Below are 20,432 nucleotides of genomic sequence, written 5' to 3'. Positions count from 1 at the left end.
AGCTTTCTTGGGAATTAGAGGAGCTGTGCGTTGGACAACAGAAAAACAGTAAGAAAAGGTGAGAAATGGGGGAGAAACAGAGAAGGCTGTTTCCATCTTCCTCATTTGCTAGGCCAGATATTTGCACCGTCTCTATGAGACCAGGCAGGTAGAAGCACATATTCAGTGTCAGGACAGAGTCTCTCAGCCATCAGGAGATGTCGACAGATGTCAGCAGCAGAACAAGAAAGGAGCAGCCCTGTTAAGCCGTGCAAAGCCATGGCAGCATGATGGGGCTTTGTGGACAGAAGGGCTTTCAGAGGTGGTGTCCCCACCAAGCCAAAGCTCTGGAGGTAGATATCCCACCTCCCTTAATAAGGCCTTATACCATCGCTAATGCTGAGGCATCCTGTCTAGTCTTACCAGATTCTCTGGTCGTGGTGTTCCCGTTTTATTCTGCCTGGGACTTCTTGTTCTGAAGGGGCTGAGGAAACTGCCAGAGGTCTTAATTTCCTGAGGATTAGGCTGTTACAGAGAAGTCCCTGTGGTATGGAGACCACAGGATATTCCTAATAGGAGCTGTCTCCTCTGGAGCTCTAGTCCCAAAGCCCATGGTGTGCAGACGGATTACTTTTGTGTCCCATCTCTGCAGACCCGCCATCCATTCTGTCTCTGGCATGTTTATTCACCATGTCTCTCAGCCCCAGGCTCTGCCTGTGTGGGTGGGCATCCTGTCAGCACCTGGCTGGTGGACAGCACCACAGCCATCCCTGACCAGAAGTTGCTCTTCTGACCTCCTTAGCCACTCCACTTACATAAAGGGTTGTTTTTGTTTTGGTTCTGTTTGTATGTTTCACTGATTTCATGGTTAAGGAGCTTTGTAAGCAAGTCATTTTTAAATCATTCTAAGCAGTTTTAAATACTATGTAACAGATTTGAATGACTATCAGGAAAAGATGCTGATGACAAACTGAAAGAGGAGGCTGAGATGGTGACTATGCATCATGATAGGACCACTGCAGAGTTCCCTGGGAGACCTGGCTTTTGACCATTAGCTGAGTGACCCATTAGTAAGTCATCTGGCATTTCTGAGCCACTCTTCATGCACATCTAAGTTCTCTAAGAATATTTTACTTCTCCTTTGACAAGTCTTCTAGACAGAATCATCCCTACATTTTTATGAAAGAACAAGTATATTAATTCCCCCTTGTAATTCAACATTCAAATTTTCAATTCATCTTTTTTCCATACCTTAATTGTAGAAAGGATTAGATTGATTTGTTGAAAATTCTGAGTTATAGAATATTTCAAAAGGAGTCTAAGCTTTCCACTGAAAGTTCATATGTCTAGAAAATCTTGGTTCACAGATGACCAAGGGTTTTCTGTATGTTGTTGTTTTTATTAAAATATCCAACTTATTTTGGTGTTTCTTGCATGGTAGTAGTTTAAGTACTTGTGAAATTAAAGACTATAAGAATCTTCTTGGTTCTTTAAACAAATAGATGTATGGCTCTGAAAATAAACACATGCATTTGTTATGAGTGTTTCGCAAGTGTTTCTTCAGAATGCTTTATTTACTTTCGCTCCTAAAAGGGCAGAATACTTCCATTGTTCAGACTGTTCATTTTCATAGGAAATTTGTTGCCAGGTTTCTAGTTTGTCCCAAATGTGTCCATTCTCCTCTTCTTGCATAGATGTATGTAAAATTTTCGCTAGGAAGATGGCCATCCAGATCACACTTCCTAGACTCCCTTCTAGGTGGGTGTGGCCACGTGACCAAGGCCTTCTGTGAAATGAGCAGAAATAGCAGTGCATATCCTATCACTTACAGAGTCAGGCCTTCCCCTTACCCCCTGGTTGGAATCCTATATGGACCAGGGAAATACACAAAGGGTTGAGGGGTATAAATAAATAAGTAAATGGAAAGTAGGTCCCTAGCATCTATGCAGAACCTGGTCCCTATAACATATGTAAAGTTAAATTTTTGTAACACTGCTGCTTAAGCTTAACACAAATTTTTAATTATTGATATATGAATTTGTGACAGTTGGCTCATTATAAATTATTTTGATGTCCTTTGACTTTTTTATTTAAATGGAAGAGCATCGGGGAACATGAGAACAGCACCAACACTGAACATGGTGTCCACTTTGGCAGCAGCCATGACCTCTCCTCACCCCTGGAAACCCTGAATAGTCTGCCTTCTCTCTCTGTTATGTGCTTTTCTCCTTGAATTCTATCTCAGGATGAAAATGGCAGGCTCCGGTGTGTGTTGCCATTCACTGCAGAAGAGGATGAGCTTGGATGGGGCCTCTGTTGTTCAGGTCTATTAAGCATGTTGCTCTCCACTTATACTTGGAGCCAGCTCTGATCTATAGCTGTAGGAAAGACAGGCAGGCAAGACAGAGTAAACCACCTTTTCCTGGGAGGAGGAGAGAGAGTGGCACAACTTATAAGAGATTGAGGTTTTCAAGCAGACGTGGTCTATAGCAGCTACTTTGAAAGCATGGTACCTGGGCAGCAACAACAGAACCTGGGAATTTGTTAGAAATGCTTATCCTCAGGTCTTAATACATCAGCAACTCTGGGCTTGAGATTCAGCAATCTGTGCTTCAGAACGCACTCCAGCATGCTCAGGTTTGGGAACCAGTGGTCCAAAGAATGTTGGAAAAGCCTGACGAGGGCACTTAACAATGAGAGTATCTTGACAAGAGTCCTGGCTGCAGAAAAACTTCAGCTAGAGGTAAAGGACCAGATGAGGAAGGAGTGAGGAAGCATACTCTTCAGACAAGAGTTGGGGTTCTTGCAATGCTCCTGAGAGGAGTCTAGAGACCGTACCCTTTGTGTTTGATACCAGGGGCATATCTGGCCTTACCTTCTGGTTCAGGCACATTGTATCAGCCAGAAATGCAAAAGTTCCCTCATACTCCATGTAGGAATTGCGATTCTTAAATGGCTGATATTTTTTGAAGTGGAAGAAGGTGCTGTAAACCTGCAACTGCAATGAATAGGGAGGACTCTTTTCTCCCACCTCTTAATTCAAAAGGCAGAGTCTGAGCCCCACCTCACCCTGGAGGATAACTTTGAGCCAGGAGCTAGGCCTTTAATGGCTACAAAGAAAAAAAAAAAAGTATGATTTCCATGTAAGGGCTACCAAGAATATAAGTGCCTATTTAATAAATTATTTTTTGAAATGCCTTTTCCATTTTGGTAGTTGAAGTTTGAAAAATGTTTGGAGTACTATAATTATCATTTCTGGGAAAAAATACACATTGCAGTATTTTTGTTTTTTGCTACAGGTCAAGATGTAGTTCAGAATGGAAAGTAAACATGTCCCTTTGCTCAGCTGCAGCTCACATATTTGTAGTCTGCGGGTGCCCTCTTGGCAGTCGAGGTGGACCAGGGTTTACGCAGTGGGTACACAAAGGACACAAAGAAGGCATAGAAACACGGGGCCCTTTCAGGGACTTGCCCCAGTGCAAGTCTGATTAGGAATTTTGTGCTGGAGCTGAAGGAGCAGTCCAGAAGGGTGGAGAGGCCTTCAGAGAAAGTCGTGGGAAGGGAATGAGGCTGTTCTCAGAGGCCCTGATTGCCTCTGGGAAGCCCTTTCTGACCAGGGCCCTAGCAGTGCAGGTATAGATGTTGGGAGACCTTTCTGTGTTCCTGTGCTTTTGGAGGTACTCATTACCATTACATGTCATCTTTGTGTGTAGAGAAAGCTAACAAAGAATCTCCAGGCAGTACTACCTATATGAGGCAGCTTCCTTCCCTCCAGGTGGAGTGCAGCCCATTCTTTCAGAATGCTGCTTTTCTTCTTCAGGAATTAATAAAGTGATGGAAGCTGAAAGAGAACCAATGTGTGAATGGAACTTTTGGAACGTTAGGATGGTTGTATAGGGCATGCGATACTAAATATGTGTACGGCGTCTGTACCCATGTTTGGGTCTGTGTTTCATAATCAACTTCACCATTATCAATAATAGAGTTAATGATGTCATTCCTGTGTTCTGGGGCATCCTGTTAAGCATTAGGCTTAAAATAAGTAAGAAGAAGAAAGTATAAAAATCCTGTGTATGCTTGTTTGTATGTGTATGTGTGTGCATGTACATATGCATACATACACACCTATGAATATACAGAATATGAATGTTTATGTTTCTGTTTTATATAAATAAATTACATATCTTTGTAATAAAAGGTTACAAATTTGATAATACTCTAAAACAATCTTGTAAAACTTAGGCCCTAGCACATGAGTGTTTCATGAAGCTCTGTGAAGTTAGGGGGCTTGCTGAGGATCATACAGGGGTTATAAGTGGTGCACCACACACACACATACACAGACAAACTGAGGTCTCTGACTCTTAAGCCTAGACTCTTCCTACTAATTAACGATAACAGGGACAGTCCTGTCAAGAGCTACTCTGTTGAGCACTTGGATTTGCCAGTCATTGGGGTATTTGTAATATCTGTTAACTTGCTCAACTCCTAACAACCCTGGGGAAACTCTGGCCCAGAAAGGTAAAGAAACTTGCCTGAGATCACATAGCTAGTTATAGAAGACCCATGATTTGGACATAGTTCATTCTGGCTCTTAAACCTTTCTGGTAAACCAGTAGCTGGATTGACTCCCATGTTTTAAAAAAAAAAAAAAAAAAAAGTTACTAAAAAGCAACCTCTGTTAAATACCAAGTTAGTGGTTTTAAAAAGTAGATTATCTCCAGTAAAACAGAAATTAAAAAAGAGAAAAGGATGAAGAGACAGAAAAAAATAAATGGCCCAAATATTTTTTTCCAAACATCTATTTATAATTTTTGCCACATGGTTGTTTTCAGCATGTGCGGAAACCCTCACGAGACCGACCAGTCACACAGTTAAGTATCTTGCAGTTCTTTATTTTCTGCTACTGTCGTCAGCGAGGACAGAATAGTAGCAGCATGTTCCACTGTGCTCCTTACCTGTCCTTTTTTTTTATGTTGTTCTGCATCTGCTCCTTATTCTTGGTTTATCATTTTAATTGCACAAATATGGTCACTTTGAGGAACCTCTGAAGATCTCAGATCAGAACATAATATTCTTTAGAGTCCTTCTAAAGACTTGAAATCCATATATCACCTCTGGGATTCAAGTTCACTGTTCCTTATTTTTTAAAAATCATAAAAGACCACACTTTGTCCTGAGTTCATGAAATTCAGAGTGCTAGGAAATCCTGGTGTTTTGAAAGAACATGATTGGTTGCTTCTTTAATTTAGCAAACATTTATTGGTCTTCCTTGAATGATCTGGGGTCCAGCCTTGTGGGAACTCAATTGAGTAGGAAGTGCTCATAGATACTCTGACTGGAATATGTTCTTTGGAAACATCCTCAGTGCCAGCATGTTGTGTTACAGCATAGGAACACCAAACATTTCATTCTCATGCATTTGAAATCTGACATTTTATTGTATGTTTTTCAAATCAGTGTCATCATTACACAAAGGAAGAACTAATTTGCAGCATCCATTCCTCAGTAAAGGGAAAATAAAAGTGTAGAAGGCATCCCACCCAAAGTCACATGATCCCTCCACAAAATCGAGGTTTTGTTTGTGTTAGATGATGGACATAGCCTTCCGTTAAACACCACCTGGGGAGTTCTTCATTTCTAATGTTTATGTCACTATGACATTTTCAAGCTGTTAGGAATAATGATGTTGCTGAGCTTTCTCTACAGATTTAATTCATTGAAGTTTTCCTCAATAGTCATTTGTCCTATTCCCTAGTAAGTTAGACTCTTCTTTTGTGGGCAGTGGTTCTGATACAGGGGACGAGGTGTTCTGAGAAGACTGGTTTATTAGGTAACATTAATCATTTTGAAGCCAGTTTTTTGCACATTTATGTAAACAATCCTTAGGTCTTATTGACAGATTTTTTAAAAAGCAAATTCATGGTTATATTTTGAAATTCGTTATGAGGTATGAATACATGAGAATAATTGAATGACAAATCTCTCTGGAAGTAAACTGAACATGTTTTCCTGGTGTGAATTAACAGATGATGAATTAAGATGTTCCTGGACTCAATTCTATTGAACATTTGTAAATTGTGGTTTAAAAATCAGTAGGATGCATACAGGCCACATCTTCCTTACTTCTTGCAACTCCACCTTCTACAATCAGAGGCAAACTAAGATTTTCTTCCCTCCTCCCAGGTAACTCTGACCTCTTCCAGGAAAATTCCAGGGAAGACGGGTTGGTTCATATTTCCCAGGAATTAAAGAGGTTTTGATTTACCTGGGAGTATGAAGGATGGGGTGAGCAGGGGCATGTAGAACAATGGGACCACCTTGACCATATATTAGCATCATCTGGGAGACTTCAAAAACACTGATATTGGAGGAGAGGTCTCATACTTCCAGGAATTCTGATTTACCTCACCTAGCTGTACTCTGAGCTTCTAGATTTTCAGTTCCCCAGGCAATTTTAATGTGAAGCAGGGGTTGAGAATCATTATTGTAGCAGGCAGGTTCTCAAACTGTCATATGCATGTTGAAGGCTTTCCAGACAGATTGCTGAGCCTCTCAGAGTTTGATTCTGTAGGTCTAATGGGGAGCTTCAGTATTTGCATTTCTAGCAAATTCTTAGGAGGATGGTGACAATAACGATGACTGAGAACCACCACTCTAGAGTGTCTTGTCTCACACTTTGCTGTACATCTTGCTGAAATGCAGACTCTGATTCAGTAGATCTACCACCACACTAGTTCTGTGCATTTCTAACAGCTCTGAGATGATGCTGAGGCTGCTGGCCCAGGGGCCACACTAAGAGTAGCAAAGCTCTAATCTCATGCATGATTAGCAGCCCATTTCAGTAAAGTCCTCAGTGTAGAAAGATGTGTGGTTCGGGAGAGCCTCAGTGTAACTTGTGGCTGCAGGTGCAGCTTCGAGCTCTTGGTGGCAGGAGGGATCTGGAGGGGTTCAGTGCTCCTTTGGCACTTGGTCACCCATGGTTTGCCAGGATATTTGAATATGCCTTTGATTAAGCTCTGTTATTAGTAGTGAACTTCATCGTAAAGATTCTCAGTTTGCTTGACAGTAGAGAGGTAGTTCTCAGCCTAAATGGTGTAGTGGAATCACCCTGGGGACTGTTGAAATAATACCAGTACCCAGACTCTTCCCCTGCATTGTTTTAATTGGTTTGAGGTGGTAACCAAACAGTGGTAATTTTAAAAGCTTTGTAAGTGATTTTAATTTAATGCACAGGCAGTTTTGAGAACCACTGAATTAAAGTATCACATATTAGAGTTTTACAGGTCATTTAATATTTTTTCTTTTGTATTTCCTAAGTTGTATTCCACTGTGATACAAACAAACTTTATTTGGTAATTAGGGTAAAGGATAGTTAAATATGTCATCTTTAACAAACCACCAAGAAAAGGCTGTAGTAGGTCCTGTTGCTTTTAAATCCTAAATTCAGAGTGAAGGAAAGGGCTGGGAAAATACAGTGGGTGTTTCTGAAGGAGCTGAAATATGAAATATTTCTGGGACTGTATCAACAAGCCTAATTTTTTCCCCTTGGGGTTATGATTGTACGGAACAAGTCTTCACAGCAAAGCTTGCCAAAAAAGGTTATGATAAAATCATGGAATGTGAATGAGAAGAACTCACAGTGTAACTTTAAAGGAATCAGTCTCTAAATTTAAAATACAGAGATGACATACGTATTGCATTTGTAATAGAAATTTTCAGAACAAAATAATGCCGAATATAAGAAAGCCCCTCCTTTTATAGCACAGGATGTCTCTGCGTTCAAGGAGCAGATGAAATAGCACAGCCAACAGTAAAGTGACAAAGACTCACCAGAGACCCTCAACCTCTTCATCTTCGCAAATTAATTTTGTGCTCTGTATTCAAGACAATGTGTACCATTGGCTAACATACAAATACCAGACAAGTTGACTAGGAAAGCTGAAGTGCATTTTGCTTTTGGCATTATGGACTAGTGGGAAAATTGTGGACTTTGGCAGCTCTGCCACTTGCTTTGTGACACCAGCCAAGTGTCTTCATCTCTGTGGGGCAGTCTCCTCATCTGTCAAGTCCAGATGAAGACGTAATCTCTTCTAAGAATAAGTCCAGGCAGGCCTCACTCACAGGAGGCACTCATTTAGCAGCAAGTTCGTTCATTTCTCTAGCATGCCTGTGAGAATTGAATCCTTAACAAGAAATACTATCCATCAAAATATTTTCCTTGTGAGTTCTTATTGGTATTTTCTACCTGTTAATTCTACAATTTTGATTTCTGAATAATTGTGAAGAGTGTATTTCTACTTGGAGAGTTGACTCTCCTGCCTTATAGCCCACCCCCTCCCTTACTGTTGTATACCTCTGCAATGTTCTTGCCCTATTGTTTGCATCTCTTCTTCTTTTATTCAAATGCCTCATCCTCAAAGAACCTTCCCCCTCTGAGAAGGAAGTGCACTCACACCACTGGGGGTATTTCAGAGCCTTTACCCCCACCTGATGTGAGACTGTGTACCTGTGTATGTTGTCAGTCTTCTGCACAATTGTAAATCCAGGAAGCCAAGGACTTTGTTTCATGCGCTGCTCTAAGCCCTGCTCCTGGAATCTTTGGATGGTGGAATTTATTCAGTTAATATTTGTCAAATGAATGAGTGGAGGAAAGTTTGAGAGGACTTCATAGGTTGCCCTGCAGTAGGTAACCATGAGGAGACCTGACTCCCTATCTTACCAAGGGGCTGAGGACCCCTTTGGATCCCCTCAGTGAGGTGTGGGGAAGACCAGGATCCTGGGCACTTCCTCTTTTGGCTGTATATTCTCCTTGTTAAATCCTGTGACATCAGATCTAATCCAGATTTAGGAATCCCTTGAATTATCTCTGAAAATAGGTGGGATTCCCAGGATTGTCTTAATGGATGTTTCTACTGTGTGTATGAGAGAGACAGAGAAAGAAGGAATTAGGAGAGGCTGTGAAAGGATTGAGCACCCAGCTGCTTCGATTCTGCAGTCCGTTCCTAAATTTTACTTCTCTATTTTTTGCCACCTGTTTGCCTGTAGTAAATGTGTAGGGTATCTGTTTTTATTTCAAGTGACCATTTCAAGGGATTTTGAAATAGAAGGAAGGCTTTGGTGTCATGTGTGGGAGTCTATAAAATTTAAATAGAAGAATCTGGCAGTGTAATTTTTCTCTCTTTTTTTTTAATCCCCTCTTCCCATCTAGTAGGTTTTCATTTAAATCTGTGTTTAAGCACAAAACTTTTGATTGGATTTATTACTTGCAGATCATAATTATACTTTGTTGACATATGGACCCGGAGAAGGTCTAGAAATAGCCACGATCCAGTTACACAGGTGGAAGTGACTAGGATTGATTGGTCATTCCATTATGTTGTAAAATGGCTTCATACTGGGTGGCCCTGTCAGTGTTTTAAGGGCTCACCTCTTAAAGCAAGATTGTTTAATATGGCTAAATCCGCTATTTTCCCTTAATTTCTTCTATTGCAAACCATATGTCACTTTAGTCTTTCTACATCTGAGACAAGTTTGTTTTATTTTTTTAAGATGCCAGTTGCAACATTGCCAGGGCAACCAGATGTAAATGCTTGTTAATTAAATTATTATATAGAGAGAATTGTTTTGACACCATAGGGAGATTATGAAGAGAATTCTTTTCAAATTGATAAAATTTCAAAAGTAATGTCAGAAAAGCCCTTTGATGCAAAAGTCATGGTGTGGCTATTGTTTTCTTTTTTTTCTCCATGGAAGAAAGAGAAATAGAAATGGGAAGTGAATAAATTTCTAGGAGAATTTGTGTATTATAAGTAGCTGAGAAAGAAGGTATCAGAAAAATAATTCTTGGTAACTGCTGAATGTGAGAGACTGTCAGGGGACTGAGTGCTGGGTGAGCAAAGGTTCTGGGTAATCCATTGAGAGATGAATAGAGGGTTGAAAGAAGGGGGAAATGAAAGAATGCTAACACAAAGTAAGAAAACTATAGATTGTAGAAATCTAAATACTTTAAAAATATAATTTTTTAATTTGCCAAGTCAGTATAATAGGCTTGAAGCTTATGCCTGCTAGCCATGAAGTTAACAACACAGCTTTGAAAAATTAAAGTAGAAAGTGTTAAAATACCAGAAGTTACTGGCTCACAGGGGGAAATTTCTACAGATCCCTCTTGAAAATCAGACCAAAAGTGTAAGGTCAGAGGCGATCTGACTGTCATAATTAAAAAGCTCAATTTAATAGGTAGGCAAGTTTGTATCTAATAAATAGAGGAAACATTTTCTTTTCAAATACCCATATATTTAAAAATTGACCATAAATTCATAACACACTTGTGTGCCAAAAATGTGAAGCACTTTAAGAAATTAGCAAAAGTAGAAAATTGTACCACATGTATTTCCTGGCAACAAGCAAGTAGAACTATAAAATCAAAAGGGAACCCCCCCCCAAATCTACCTATGTAAAATTTAATAGCACTCTTAAGAATACTTCAAAGCTGAATTATAGATCATTTAGGAACAAGTCACACTGAGAGCAATGCCATCAAAAATTAGAATTAACCAAAGCAGTATTTGATGAAGGTATTAAAACCATAATTTAATCCCTACCCTCGTTTAATCCTGTGTTTTTTAAAAAATATTTTGTATAGAAGAAAGAGGTAGAATGCTGTACAACTGATTGAAAGTGTTCATATAACACTGAAACTAGAGAGACTAATGTCCAGACAATGACTAATATTATTCAAGTTTTTAAGTTTAAAAATCTTAAGATATTAGGAAGTCAAGGTCAGCAGAATCTTTAAAAACAAAGCTTATTTTAAGAATACGAGGATAGTTTAACATCAACTAATGGATATTAATAAAGAGAAAGCCAGAATGATCCTGAGGAGAGAGTCAAAGCATTTAATAAGATATAACCTTCATTTTTAATGTCTTAGATCCTTCCATGCTACCCTGTCCCACCTGTATTGCCAAAGCAGTTCTTAAGAAGTAAATCTCTTGAGACTTGAGCTGTAAAACCTACTATAACCTCAAGAGGTTATAGTGTTGAGATTGTTAGAGACCATAAAGTGGGGAATAAGTAGCAAGAGCTAATACTTTGGGTTTTAATGGAAACATGGTTAATTGAGGCATGTTTGAAAAGTTGGATTATACATACTGAATATTTGTAGAATAAGAATGTAGTAGAATGCGATGCATAATGTTAATTACAGCAAATGAATAAGAGTAGGAATTAAGTGCTATTTGCAGTTAAAGTCAGAGTTTTTCCTTGTAAAACAATTTGTTTGTTTGCCAGATAAGCAGTCTACTGAATTGTGCTTTACCAGCTCCAACTTGATCAGTCCCCGTAGTCAAGATTCACCTTCTCCTCACTCAGCTCTTTGATTTATTCTGCTCCACTGGAATGGGAACCTGGGGGTGCAATTCCTTCTTACTTAATCCTGTTCTCTTCTCAGGGCAGTTCCTGGTGGTAATAATATGAAGGTAGAATAGATGGATCCTCGAAGACTAGAGTAACAATTCCTATGTGGCCCAGGCAAGCAAGCTCAGTACGTCCCATGACTTGTGCCTTGAGAGAAGGCTAAGTAAGAGGGAGCCAGGAATCTAGCCAAGTTGGGCAGTTTTAACAGAAACCACAGTTCCATTATGGATGAAGGCAAGTCCAAAGAAATTATCTACCAGGGAAAGACTGGCCAGTCCAGGGTTGAACACCCACCAATACCAGTGGTTCCGGAGACAGGAGGAGAGTTATCAGAGAGGAGTATAAATGGAACCTGAGGTGCCAAGTTACAGATCATCATCTGCCCGTTTACTAGTGACGTGATCTTGGGCCATTAACTTGGCCTGTCCAAACCTCAGTTTTCGTAATCTGTAAAGTGGAACAAATAGTAACTCACCATAGGGGATGACTGTGACAGTAGCACATGGCGTGGGTGTTAATGAGGTCAGATTTGAGGACAGGGACTGTTTTACTTTCCACTCTGCTTTCAGCTGTTTTTTTGTTTTGTTTTGTTTTGTTTTGTTTTGTTTTGTTTTTGGGTTTTTTTGGTATATTGGCATGTTGACAGCAGCCCCAAGAGAAAGAGGCCAGCAGTTGAATGAACGTTGCCTCCAAAGGAAGCGTAGGTGCTGTGAAGTAGTGTTCTTTCCCACAGGAAAATTAGAGAGCAGCCATAAGTTAGGTGGGCAGAGGGCAGATCATAAGACCGTGAAGAGTCTAACCACCCAGCTTGTCTCCACCTGTAGCACACCTGCTTCCCAGCTGTGGTAGATCATGTGTGCATCTGACTCCTTCATATTCTCTCTCCAAATGCCTTTCCAACCTCCTCCTGTGTCTGCTCTCTCCCCAGATAGTCTCTGCTATTGCCCAGGATCCCCAAAGCCTGCTATTCCAAGAGGAGTTCCATTTTTCTCATTTTTTCCCCCTTCCTTCTACATAATCTAAGCTCTCATTTATCTCATAGTTAGAGCAACCAGGCTTTAAAATGGCCTGAGGGGCCCTACAGGATCAGGACCCCTGTTGCCCATCTAACCTCCTCTCCCTTACTCTGCTCCAGCAACACTGGCCTGCTGGCTCTTCCTGGGACCCAGCTGTGGCTAGTTGTTGCCTCTGTGGGGCTGTTATTCCCTGCTTTCTCCATGACCCCCCCTCACTCCTTCAAGTTTCTTGGGCTTTTCCATCATGGCCATTCTACCGGATCGTAACCATCCCTCCTTCCAAACGCCCCAGTTCCCCCTTCTCTGTTCCATTCCCCGTAGCACTTATCACTCTTTACTACTGTATAATTTATTTATGATATTTGTTGTTTCTTTTCTGTCTCCCTGCATTGCCTTGTAAACTCTGAAGCGAAGCATCTTAGTTTTTCCTCTTTATTATTGTATCCAAAGCTGTGTACCAGTGCTCAATCAACATTTTTGAATAAATTTCCTAGAATGGAGAGTGTATTTGGTCTCCTGTACTAAGACTCATCCAGACAAGGAGGAAGGAGGTGCACAAGGAAGAGATGACCAGTCAAATGAAAGATGCAGCAGTCAAATTAGAAAACAGCCAGAGAAAGGCGCAACCTTGGTTTTGGAAAGAGATTTACTTTTAAGGAATCAAGAGCTGAGTGAACTGGAAGTGGAGGAGTCCTGGGTCCGGGGTTTAATTTTACCACTGAGCTTATACAGGTCACGTGAGCCTTTTACCTGTGGTTCTTCATCTACGAAAGGAGGAAACTAAGCGAGGTGACCTTAGGTCCAACCTTACTATGTGGTCCTGTTTCTGGGTTTTCCTCTAGGAAAGACAGAGCTCAGGAAATGTGCCCCATATCACACAGCACTGTTTCCACTCAGCGTCTTCCCAGCTCCCCCTTCAAACGTCATGGGGTGCAGTGACATTGTTCTTATTTCTCTCTCTTCCTCATGCACCTTGTGTTGGTATAGGGTTCTTAAAAGGTTAAACCAAGAAGCTGAGCTGTGGACTTGGGCTCACAAAGCTAGGGCTTTGCTACCCAGTCCTAAAATTTGGGGGTAATACCCAGCTCTATTTTTCTCATCTCTAATATCAAGGTTCATCTTTAGGTTAGAAGGTGATATTAAAGAAAGGAGACTAAAGTACATTCAATGAATCTCTGCTAGAAATAGAAACATACCAGAATCATACCAGGTACCATCTAGAATTACCTGGAAATTTGGTTCATTCTCTGTCTTATTAAGCTGCCACATCATAGAACTGGAAGGTCTTAATAAGTTTCATCTCATCAGAACTCAGGAGTTTGGAGATAGAGTTCTTCCATGTTGATAGTCATGCCTGCTATTTATGGTTTCTGAAGAAGCCATGATTCATTCCTGTGGGTCTGTTTTGATGTCCCAAGCACATACTGTTTTCAGAGAACAGCCCTTAAAACTCTTGAATTCTAATAGGTGTCCGTGTGTCCATGTCACTGTGCATCTTCCCTTTACCTGTCTTCCTTTGTGTCATCGCACTAGACATCGGTGGTTCCATATGAGGAAGCAGGAAGATGTGGAAGAAGGGAACTCGCAGCTCCTATTCTGGTGTCCTGGATAGTATTCTGGTGTCCTGGATAGATCTTGAGAGGGCTCTTTGTGGTTGGCAAAACAAAGTCAAAGGGTTTTTACCAGGTTTCTTTCTCTGCCCTTCTCTTTGGATAGTAAATAGCTCCTCAGGACTGTCTGTTCTTCTGATGAAAGTGCCCCCCACTTCCCTGGGCATGAGCTAAATTCTTTCTCTCCCATTTAGAAGAGAAGCCAGATTGCTCCAAGGCCCGCTGTGAAGTCCAGTTCTCTCCACGTTGTCCTGAAGATTCCGTTCTGATCGAGGGTTATGCTCCTCCTGGGGAGTGCTGCCCCTTACCCAGCCGCTGCGTGTGCGACCCTGCGGGCTGTCTGCGCAAAGTCTGCCAGCCGGGATACCTGAACATACTAGTGTCCAAAGCCTCAGGGAAGCCGGGAGAGTGCTGTGACCTCTATGAGTGCAAACCAGGTACGCGAGAGCTCAGTCTCAGCAGCCTGCATCAGAGGGTAGCAGGTCCCTCCTCAGCTACCCGTGGCCTCTCCTTCCCACAGAGATGGGCATTCCCCAGTATGCTGCGAGTCCGCCACTTTGGGCTAAGGGCAGCCTGACATCTGGCCTTCTAATGAGAACCAGAGGGATAATTCACTGGTACATGAGCACCTTCAGGGAGGGAGTGTGTCTTTTTCTCTTTTCTTCTTTTTTTTTCCTTCTAAGTCTGCTTAATGGGGATGTGAGATTAATGGTGCTATGGCTACCTGCTTCATTCCCCTTGAGAAGGTCAGAGCCCTCATTTGCAGATATACCTGTCATTCAAAGTATTATATTTGAAAGCAATCATCACACATAGAACCAAGTTATTTTTAGTAAATATACACATCAAAATGCCAGAAGTTTTATAAGGAAACACTCGGCCCCAGTCTTCTTCTTGCCAGTTCCCCACCATCCAGCGCCTTGACTTTATAGCATGTGCTAAGTCATCTTTGACTATTTACTCACTTTCTTTGCCAACATTTGATTTGTTGTCATGTCTCAGCTGTTTCTTGCTTTATAGTATTTCTAATATCCTTGCTCTTGTGACACCATTTCTAATGTGGTCTGTGAACACTCTGGGTTATAGTGATTTCCTGTTTGCAAGTTTCTAATGATTGGGGGGGCGGGCGGTTGTTGTTTTATTTTGGTTTTATTTTTACTGGTAGGTAAATGCTTGAAGCAAAGCAGCTATCCTTGTCCATTCTTGAACTTGTTCTAGCAGAAACACCTCCAGCTGACCATCACCGTCATATAACCTCCGTTGGTCTAACTCTGCCTTCATCTTAACTCATCAATGTCTTATCCCCACCTCTTCTACAGGAAATTTGAGATTTATTTCAGTAATGTTGCAGAACTGCAATATAAATACCAGCAGTGGGACTGGGTTTCTTGGGACTCAAGGAAGCTTGGGAAATTTGTAAGAGTCGATACTTCGTTTTGGGACTCAATGCAAGTAGACGCCACAGTAAATGGTACCTCTCTGTTTGCCCCTTTCAGTTTTCAGCGTGGACTGCAGTACTGTGGAGTGTCCCTCTGTTCAGCAGGCTGTGTGCCCCCTGGACAGCTACGAAACTCAAGTACGACTCACAGCGGACGGCTGCTGTACTCTGCCAGCAAGGTTGGTTTGCTCTCAGTCCATCAACCTTTCTTCTCTGTCTTGTATGTTAGCATCATGTAAGGTACGGTTTCAAGCATGCCGCTTGTTTTCCCTCGGGAAACCTAATACTTTCCTGTTTCTCTGGAGAAATCACTGAACTGTTACTATGACTTGGTATTTACATAGGTCTTTCCTCAGATCAAAGCTAGGTGTCATCAGGTTAAATCATTAATCCTCATAGCTTCTTCCTGTAAGGTTGCCTGTGCACTGCGAAGGCTGGGAACTAGACAGGCAAGTCTGCCCCTCTGTAGGTAGGGAGGCAGGCAGCAGGGTATCTCAGTAGTAGGCTTGCTTTTTGATTCTCTGCAGGTAGATCTTACAGGTGCTTTAACAGTGCATCCAATGTGATGAGACATGGCATGCTTCCCAGAGCTGATGCCCAGGGACTTTTGACACTTGGTATCATACATCTACCAAGGCCCATTGTTCACTGAGTCAAAGAGGTGTATGAGTTCCTATGATGTTTTGTGGAGTTACAAACACATCTCTCTGGCTTAATGGGGGGGGGGGGGGGGACTACTATTGTTCTAATTCTAGTAGCAGGACATCTGCTTGGCTGTGTAGAACTTGGCCTCTGCCAAACACAGTGTTCCTGGGTCCTATTGTGTACAGGCCACAAAGTACCACCATGGACCCGGCCCTTTGTATTTTCCTTTGGGGGCAGTTGTGTCCTGACACACAGGATTTACAGTCTCTTCCTGCTACCTGGGCTGCCTGTTCCTCTTCTCTGCCATGACCTCCCTCCATCTTTTGCAGGCAGATAAGTCATCTTTGTGATAAAGTCATCTCATTTCTTTCAGCTCTTGTTCTACGTGTAATATCAGGCATTAAAACCATGCCTTATTTAACTCCCTTTCCAACCTCTTCTCCCCAGTGATAGGCACTTGGCCTTTGGGTTTGTTGAATGAGTAGATGTGGTTATAGAAGTGTTTTGGTAAACTGGGAATATATGTGGTCCATAGTTATGGTAATTATCAATTTTTTGTCTGTAATTGGAGTGGATGGTCCAGGATTTATTCCAGTATTCCTTTTTCTTCCTTCCTCTTAGACTATGTTAGATCTTTAGTATCCTAGTCTTTATACTGTCAGAAACCTAGGATTCTGGAGTGTCCTTCATACCGTACCATACAGCAGATCCAGTTTTTTGTGATGATAATGTGCTAAAGTGGTGTTGCACCTTCTCATGATGTTAGAATGTGGTAATTTTGTGAAGATGCTTGGAAAGGTGTGAAAGGCTGCACACTTATTGCTAATCACCACAGGAGGCAAATGGAGCAGTCCTAACAGTGCAGATGTTCCTTCAAGGTCTTCTTGAGAAAGAATAGGTGGCACATTATATTGGAGAATCTAATTAATCAAAGCCAAGCCAGTTGTTAACAAAGAAGTCCTTGAGCGAAGTAAAGGACAACCCTCAACTCAGTTATTAATGCAGTACAGCATCATCTGCATGTGGCGGGCACAGTGGAGGGTGTGAGTGGGTAGAAGTTATAGGAACACATGTTGAATCTCAGTTTAAGAAAAACACTTCCTCACAATTAGTGATGCTCAGTAATGATTTGGGCTACTTCCTGAGGCCACCTGAGTGCCCTGGCACTGGATTGATTTCTTTTTGTCTGGATGGGCACCTGCCAGCTGTGCTCAGAAGAACTGTGATGTTAGAAAGGAGGTTCAAGTAGCGACCTTACTTTAACCCCCAAGCTTCTTGGAGTCTAAGAAACATAAACCTCAGGATGGTTGTTATTTTACTGATACAGTTTTGATTTGGGCATCCAACTAAGGAATGGTCAACGTTAAATGTGCCTCTAATGACAAAATTGAAAGTAGAGGGAAGGAAGTCATTCAGAATCCCACAGTAAATTATTTGCAAAGTGGTAAGTTCTCACAGCTCTTTGGTTTCCCGTATTTTAGGTAGTCATTGACCCGTGCTCATCCCCGCCCTGCTCCACGCAAAGGCTTTGTTCCCTCCCAGTCAGGGCCCTCCCTGGCTCTTCTGGCTCTGAGTCTGCATCTGCAGTCTTCTCTTCGCCGTAGCCTTCCCCTTGCCTTTCACCTGGGCAGCCTCTGCCCTGTCCCAGTGTGTTTCCTTCTCCTTGGAGGGTCTTCAGTCTTTAGCCCCTGAGGAGACTTAAGCGTTCCTCTCTGCTCCCTTGTAATTCCCCATATATCCCTTTACCATAGCACTTTTTATAAGACATTGAAGTCATTGATTTTGTTGTTATTGTTCTCTTTGCATTCTGTGTGATTCTGGAGGAAATGGAGTGTCTGTAGCCTCTACGTGCACTATGTCAACCTACATTTATCAGCAAGTGAATAAACCAACAGACCCTCTCTTAGCCACGTTGACATAGGTGTTGAGAAAGAGTGACTTCTCGTTTATTGCTGTCTCCCTTCAGAACCCTGGCGCTGTCCTCTGCCCCCTCCTTGATGAACCAGTCTCTTCCATGCTGCAGACACCCTCCCTTCCAAGCTGTGCACTCACCTCTCACAGCATGAGTCACCTTTCTCTCTCCATTCCACCTTTTCTAATATCACTCATCCTGCAGGGCTCCAATTAAATTCCACTTTACCCCCTTGTGCTTCGGCCCCCACCTGTCCCACTCCCTGGCACTCCCTGAGCTTCCTCTTCCATGCTGTCAATTAATCACACACCCTTGCCCCATTGTTACATGCATAAAGTCTTATCTCATCAACTAAAAGATGTTTCTGGAGGTCAGCAGCACTGTCCTCTTTTCCTCAGTGAATACCGCCTGAGTTTGTAAATGCAGAATATGCTCAGGCTATGCCTTCACCCTCTTGAGCGTAGGGTAGTACATTAAGTGGGTTCCCACTTATTAAAGAGGGTGATAAACAGACCATATTTTGATAAGAGAATTAAAAACCTAAACAGTCGTATAAAAATGAAAATAAAAGGAAGAAATCCTATGCGTAGTAATAGTTGATGGTGTATTAAGTTTAAAAAGATTATGTAAATTTATGCCATCTTGTGGACCACGTCAAATGTTCTTGTCTTTATAGGCTTGAATTTTAGGTATAAAAGAACATTATAGAATATATAAAATCTCCTGTTGTGATCATTTGACATTTACCTGCATGTTTATAGAGAGTACTGCAAAGAACTTAGCACCTTCTGAGAGCCAAGCGGATGATGGAGAATGCAGGGGGAAAGCTTTTTACACCAAGGCCTAATGGTGTGAACTCTCTGAAACTTCGGCTGTAGAAATTTACCTTCAGTGACAGTAACAATCCCTTTTAGTAAGGATCTGTTTTATTTTCACAGATTAGAAAAGGAGTTTGCGGGGGGCCCCCCCCATCTTAATGAATAAATTCCTTCCTCCTCCACTCCCACCCACATGGACTTGCCATTCCCAGTGAACCTGTCCCACCCAGCCAGGCCCCTGACTGCTCATTGTCATTCGTTGTTTCTCGTTCAGCTGTGTGGCAGACCCTCCTCTCTACATGTTCTTAGGGTCCGTGGGTAGCACTGGTTTGCCCTCCTGCCTTGGCCTTTCTATGTGTAGATTATTCCTTCTTTCCTTGCAGCATCTCCACTTTTTCTTAACGATTCACCCTTCACTTTTGGCTCTTCTGTGTGTCTCTTCTCAAGAACTTGTTTCTTTTTTAGACACCGTTCTTTTAACCGTTGTTAATTCAACCTGGTCTGGGTCTCCAGAGATCCTCTCATGTCTTTTTATCTTTTCTGTTGTCACCAGAGCATTAAGTCACCTGCAGGCAGCTCATCATACCTGGAGAGGGTGAAAGCCATGAAAATGAGTGGCTCTCAGCCATATACTGGGACAGAACCAAAAAGGAAAACTGAAACTATTCATGGGGTTTTTGACACTTGTGTTCATGTAGTGTCTGTGTCAGTGTGCATGGTGTTTGTGCATGTACAAATGTGTCGTGCATAAGGGAATTTACAGCAAAGAAACCTTTAAGTCACATGCACTGGTACAAGTGATGTCTTTGCAGGGAAGGAAAAACGTGTCTTTGAGCAACATGTAGGTAACAACCACAGTCCCATTAAACGTGGAATGTGCCTTACTGTTTACAAAGCATTTTTACTTTCATTCTTATTTATTATCACTCTTAGCTCTATGGGAAATGTATAGATGTGAAGGTTGAGAGAATAAATTATTTGCCCAAAACACTCCTCGGTACAAGGGACAGAGCAGGTCTAAGTCTTCAGTGCAGGTTCTTTGCCCTCTTTCCACTGCAGTATTTTTTTTTAAGTAGTTCGTTTTCTGCTGTTTATTGTTATCTTTAAAAATATATCAAGGAATATGAATTTATTTCTTACTGATCTGTTTGTTTATAGCAGCATGATACAAATTAACAAAATACACTTCATTTATTCTGTGCTTGGTAACATGCTACCCTCAAAAGCAGTTTTTGAAAACGACAAAGGTTTATGATTTCACACAGCTCTGTGTGTTGACTGGGCAGTTCTGTGGTCATCTGGCTGGTCAGCTGGGGCTGGGATCATGCAGTGTCTGTTAACTGGGATGGCTACAAGGGCCTCTCTCCCGGTGTGGTCTTGGATCCCAGGCTGCTCACACAGTGGCAGGTGTGAGAGAGGAAGTAGCAGAACCTATAGAAGCCAAGACTGGGAAGTCACACGTCTGTTCTGCCACATTCTTATGGTCAGAGCCAAGTCACAGGACAAGCCCTATCCAAAAGGTGGAAGAGTAGAGTCTACCTCTTGGTGAGAGAAGCTGCATGGAATTTGTGGCCATTTTTAATCCACCATAATACA

The 20,432-nt window shown here is 41.8% G+C and overlaps 1 protein-coding gene across 6 annotated transcripts in view; it reads left to right on the top strand.

The window, feature by feature from the left end:
- CRIM1 (cysteine rich transmembrane BMP regulator 1) overlaps positions 1-20,432 on the top strand; it is a 186,810-nt gene that overhangs the window by 66,650 nt on the left and 99,728 nt on the right. For 5 of the 6 annotated variants that reach the window (XM_079109590.1, XM_079109591.1, XM_079109592.1 and 2 more), the window contains 2 exons: positions 14,218-14,460; positions 15,520-15,640. In XM_079109590.1, coding sequence (XP_078965716.1) covers positions 14,218-14,460; positions 15,520-15,640 — 364 coding nt within the window. The remainder of the gene's footprint in view (positions 1-14,217; positions 14,461-15,519; positions 15,641-20,432) is intronic. The other variant, XM_079109593.1, reaches the window with a different exon arrangement.

This window comes from Sciurus vulgaris (assembly GCF_902686455.1).
Source record: "Sciurus vulgaris genome assembly, chromosome: 14".
NCBI classification, from domain to species: Eukaryota; Metazoa; Chordata; class Mammalia; order Rodentia; family Sciuridae; genus Sciurus; species Sciurus vulgaris.
The sequence above is the reverse complement of the archived record's forward strand: the minus strand, read 5'-3'. Positions and strand labels throughout refer to the sequence as shown.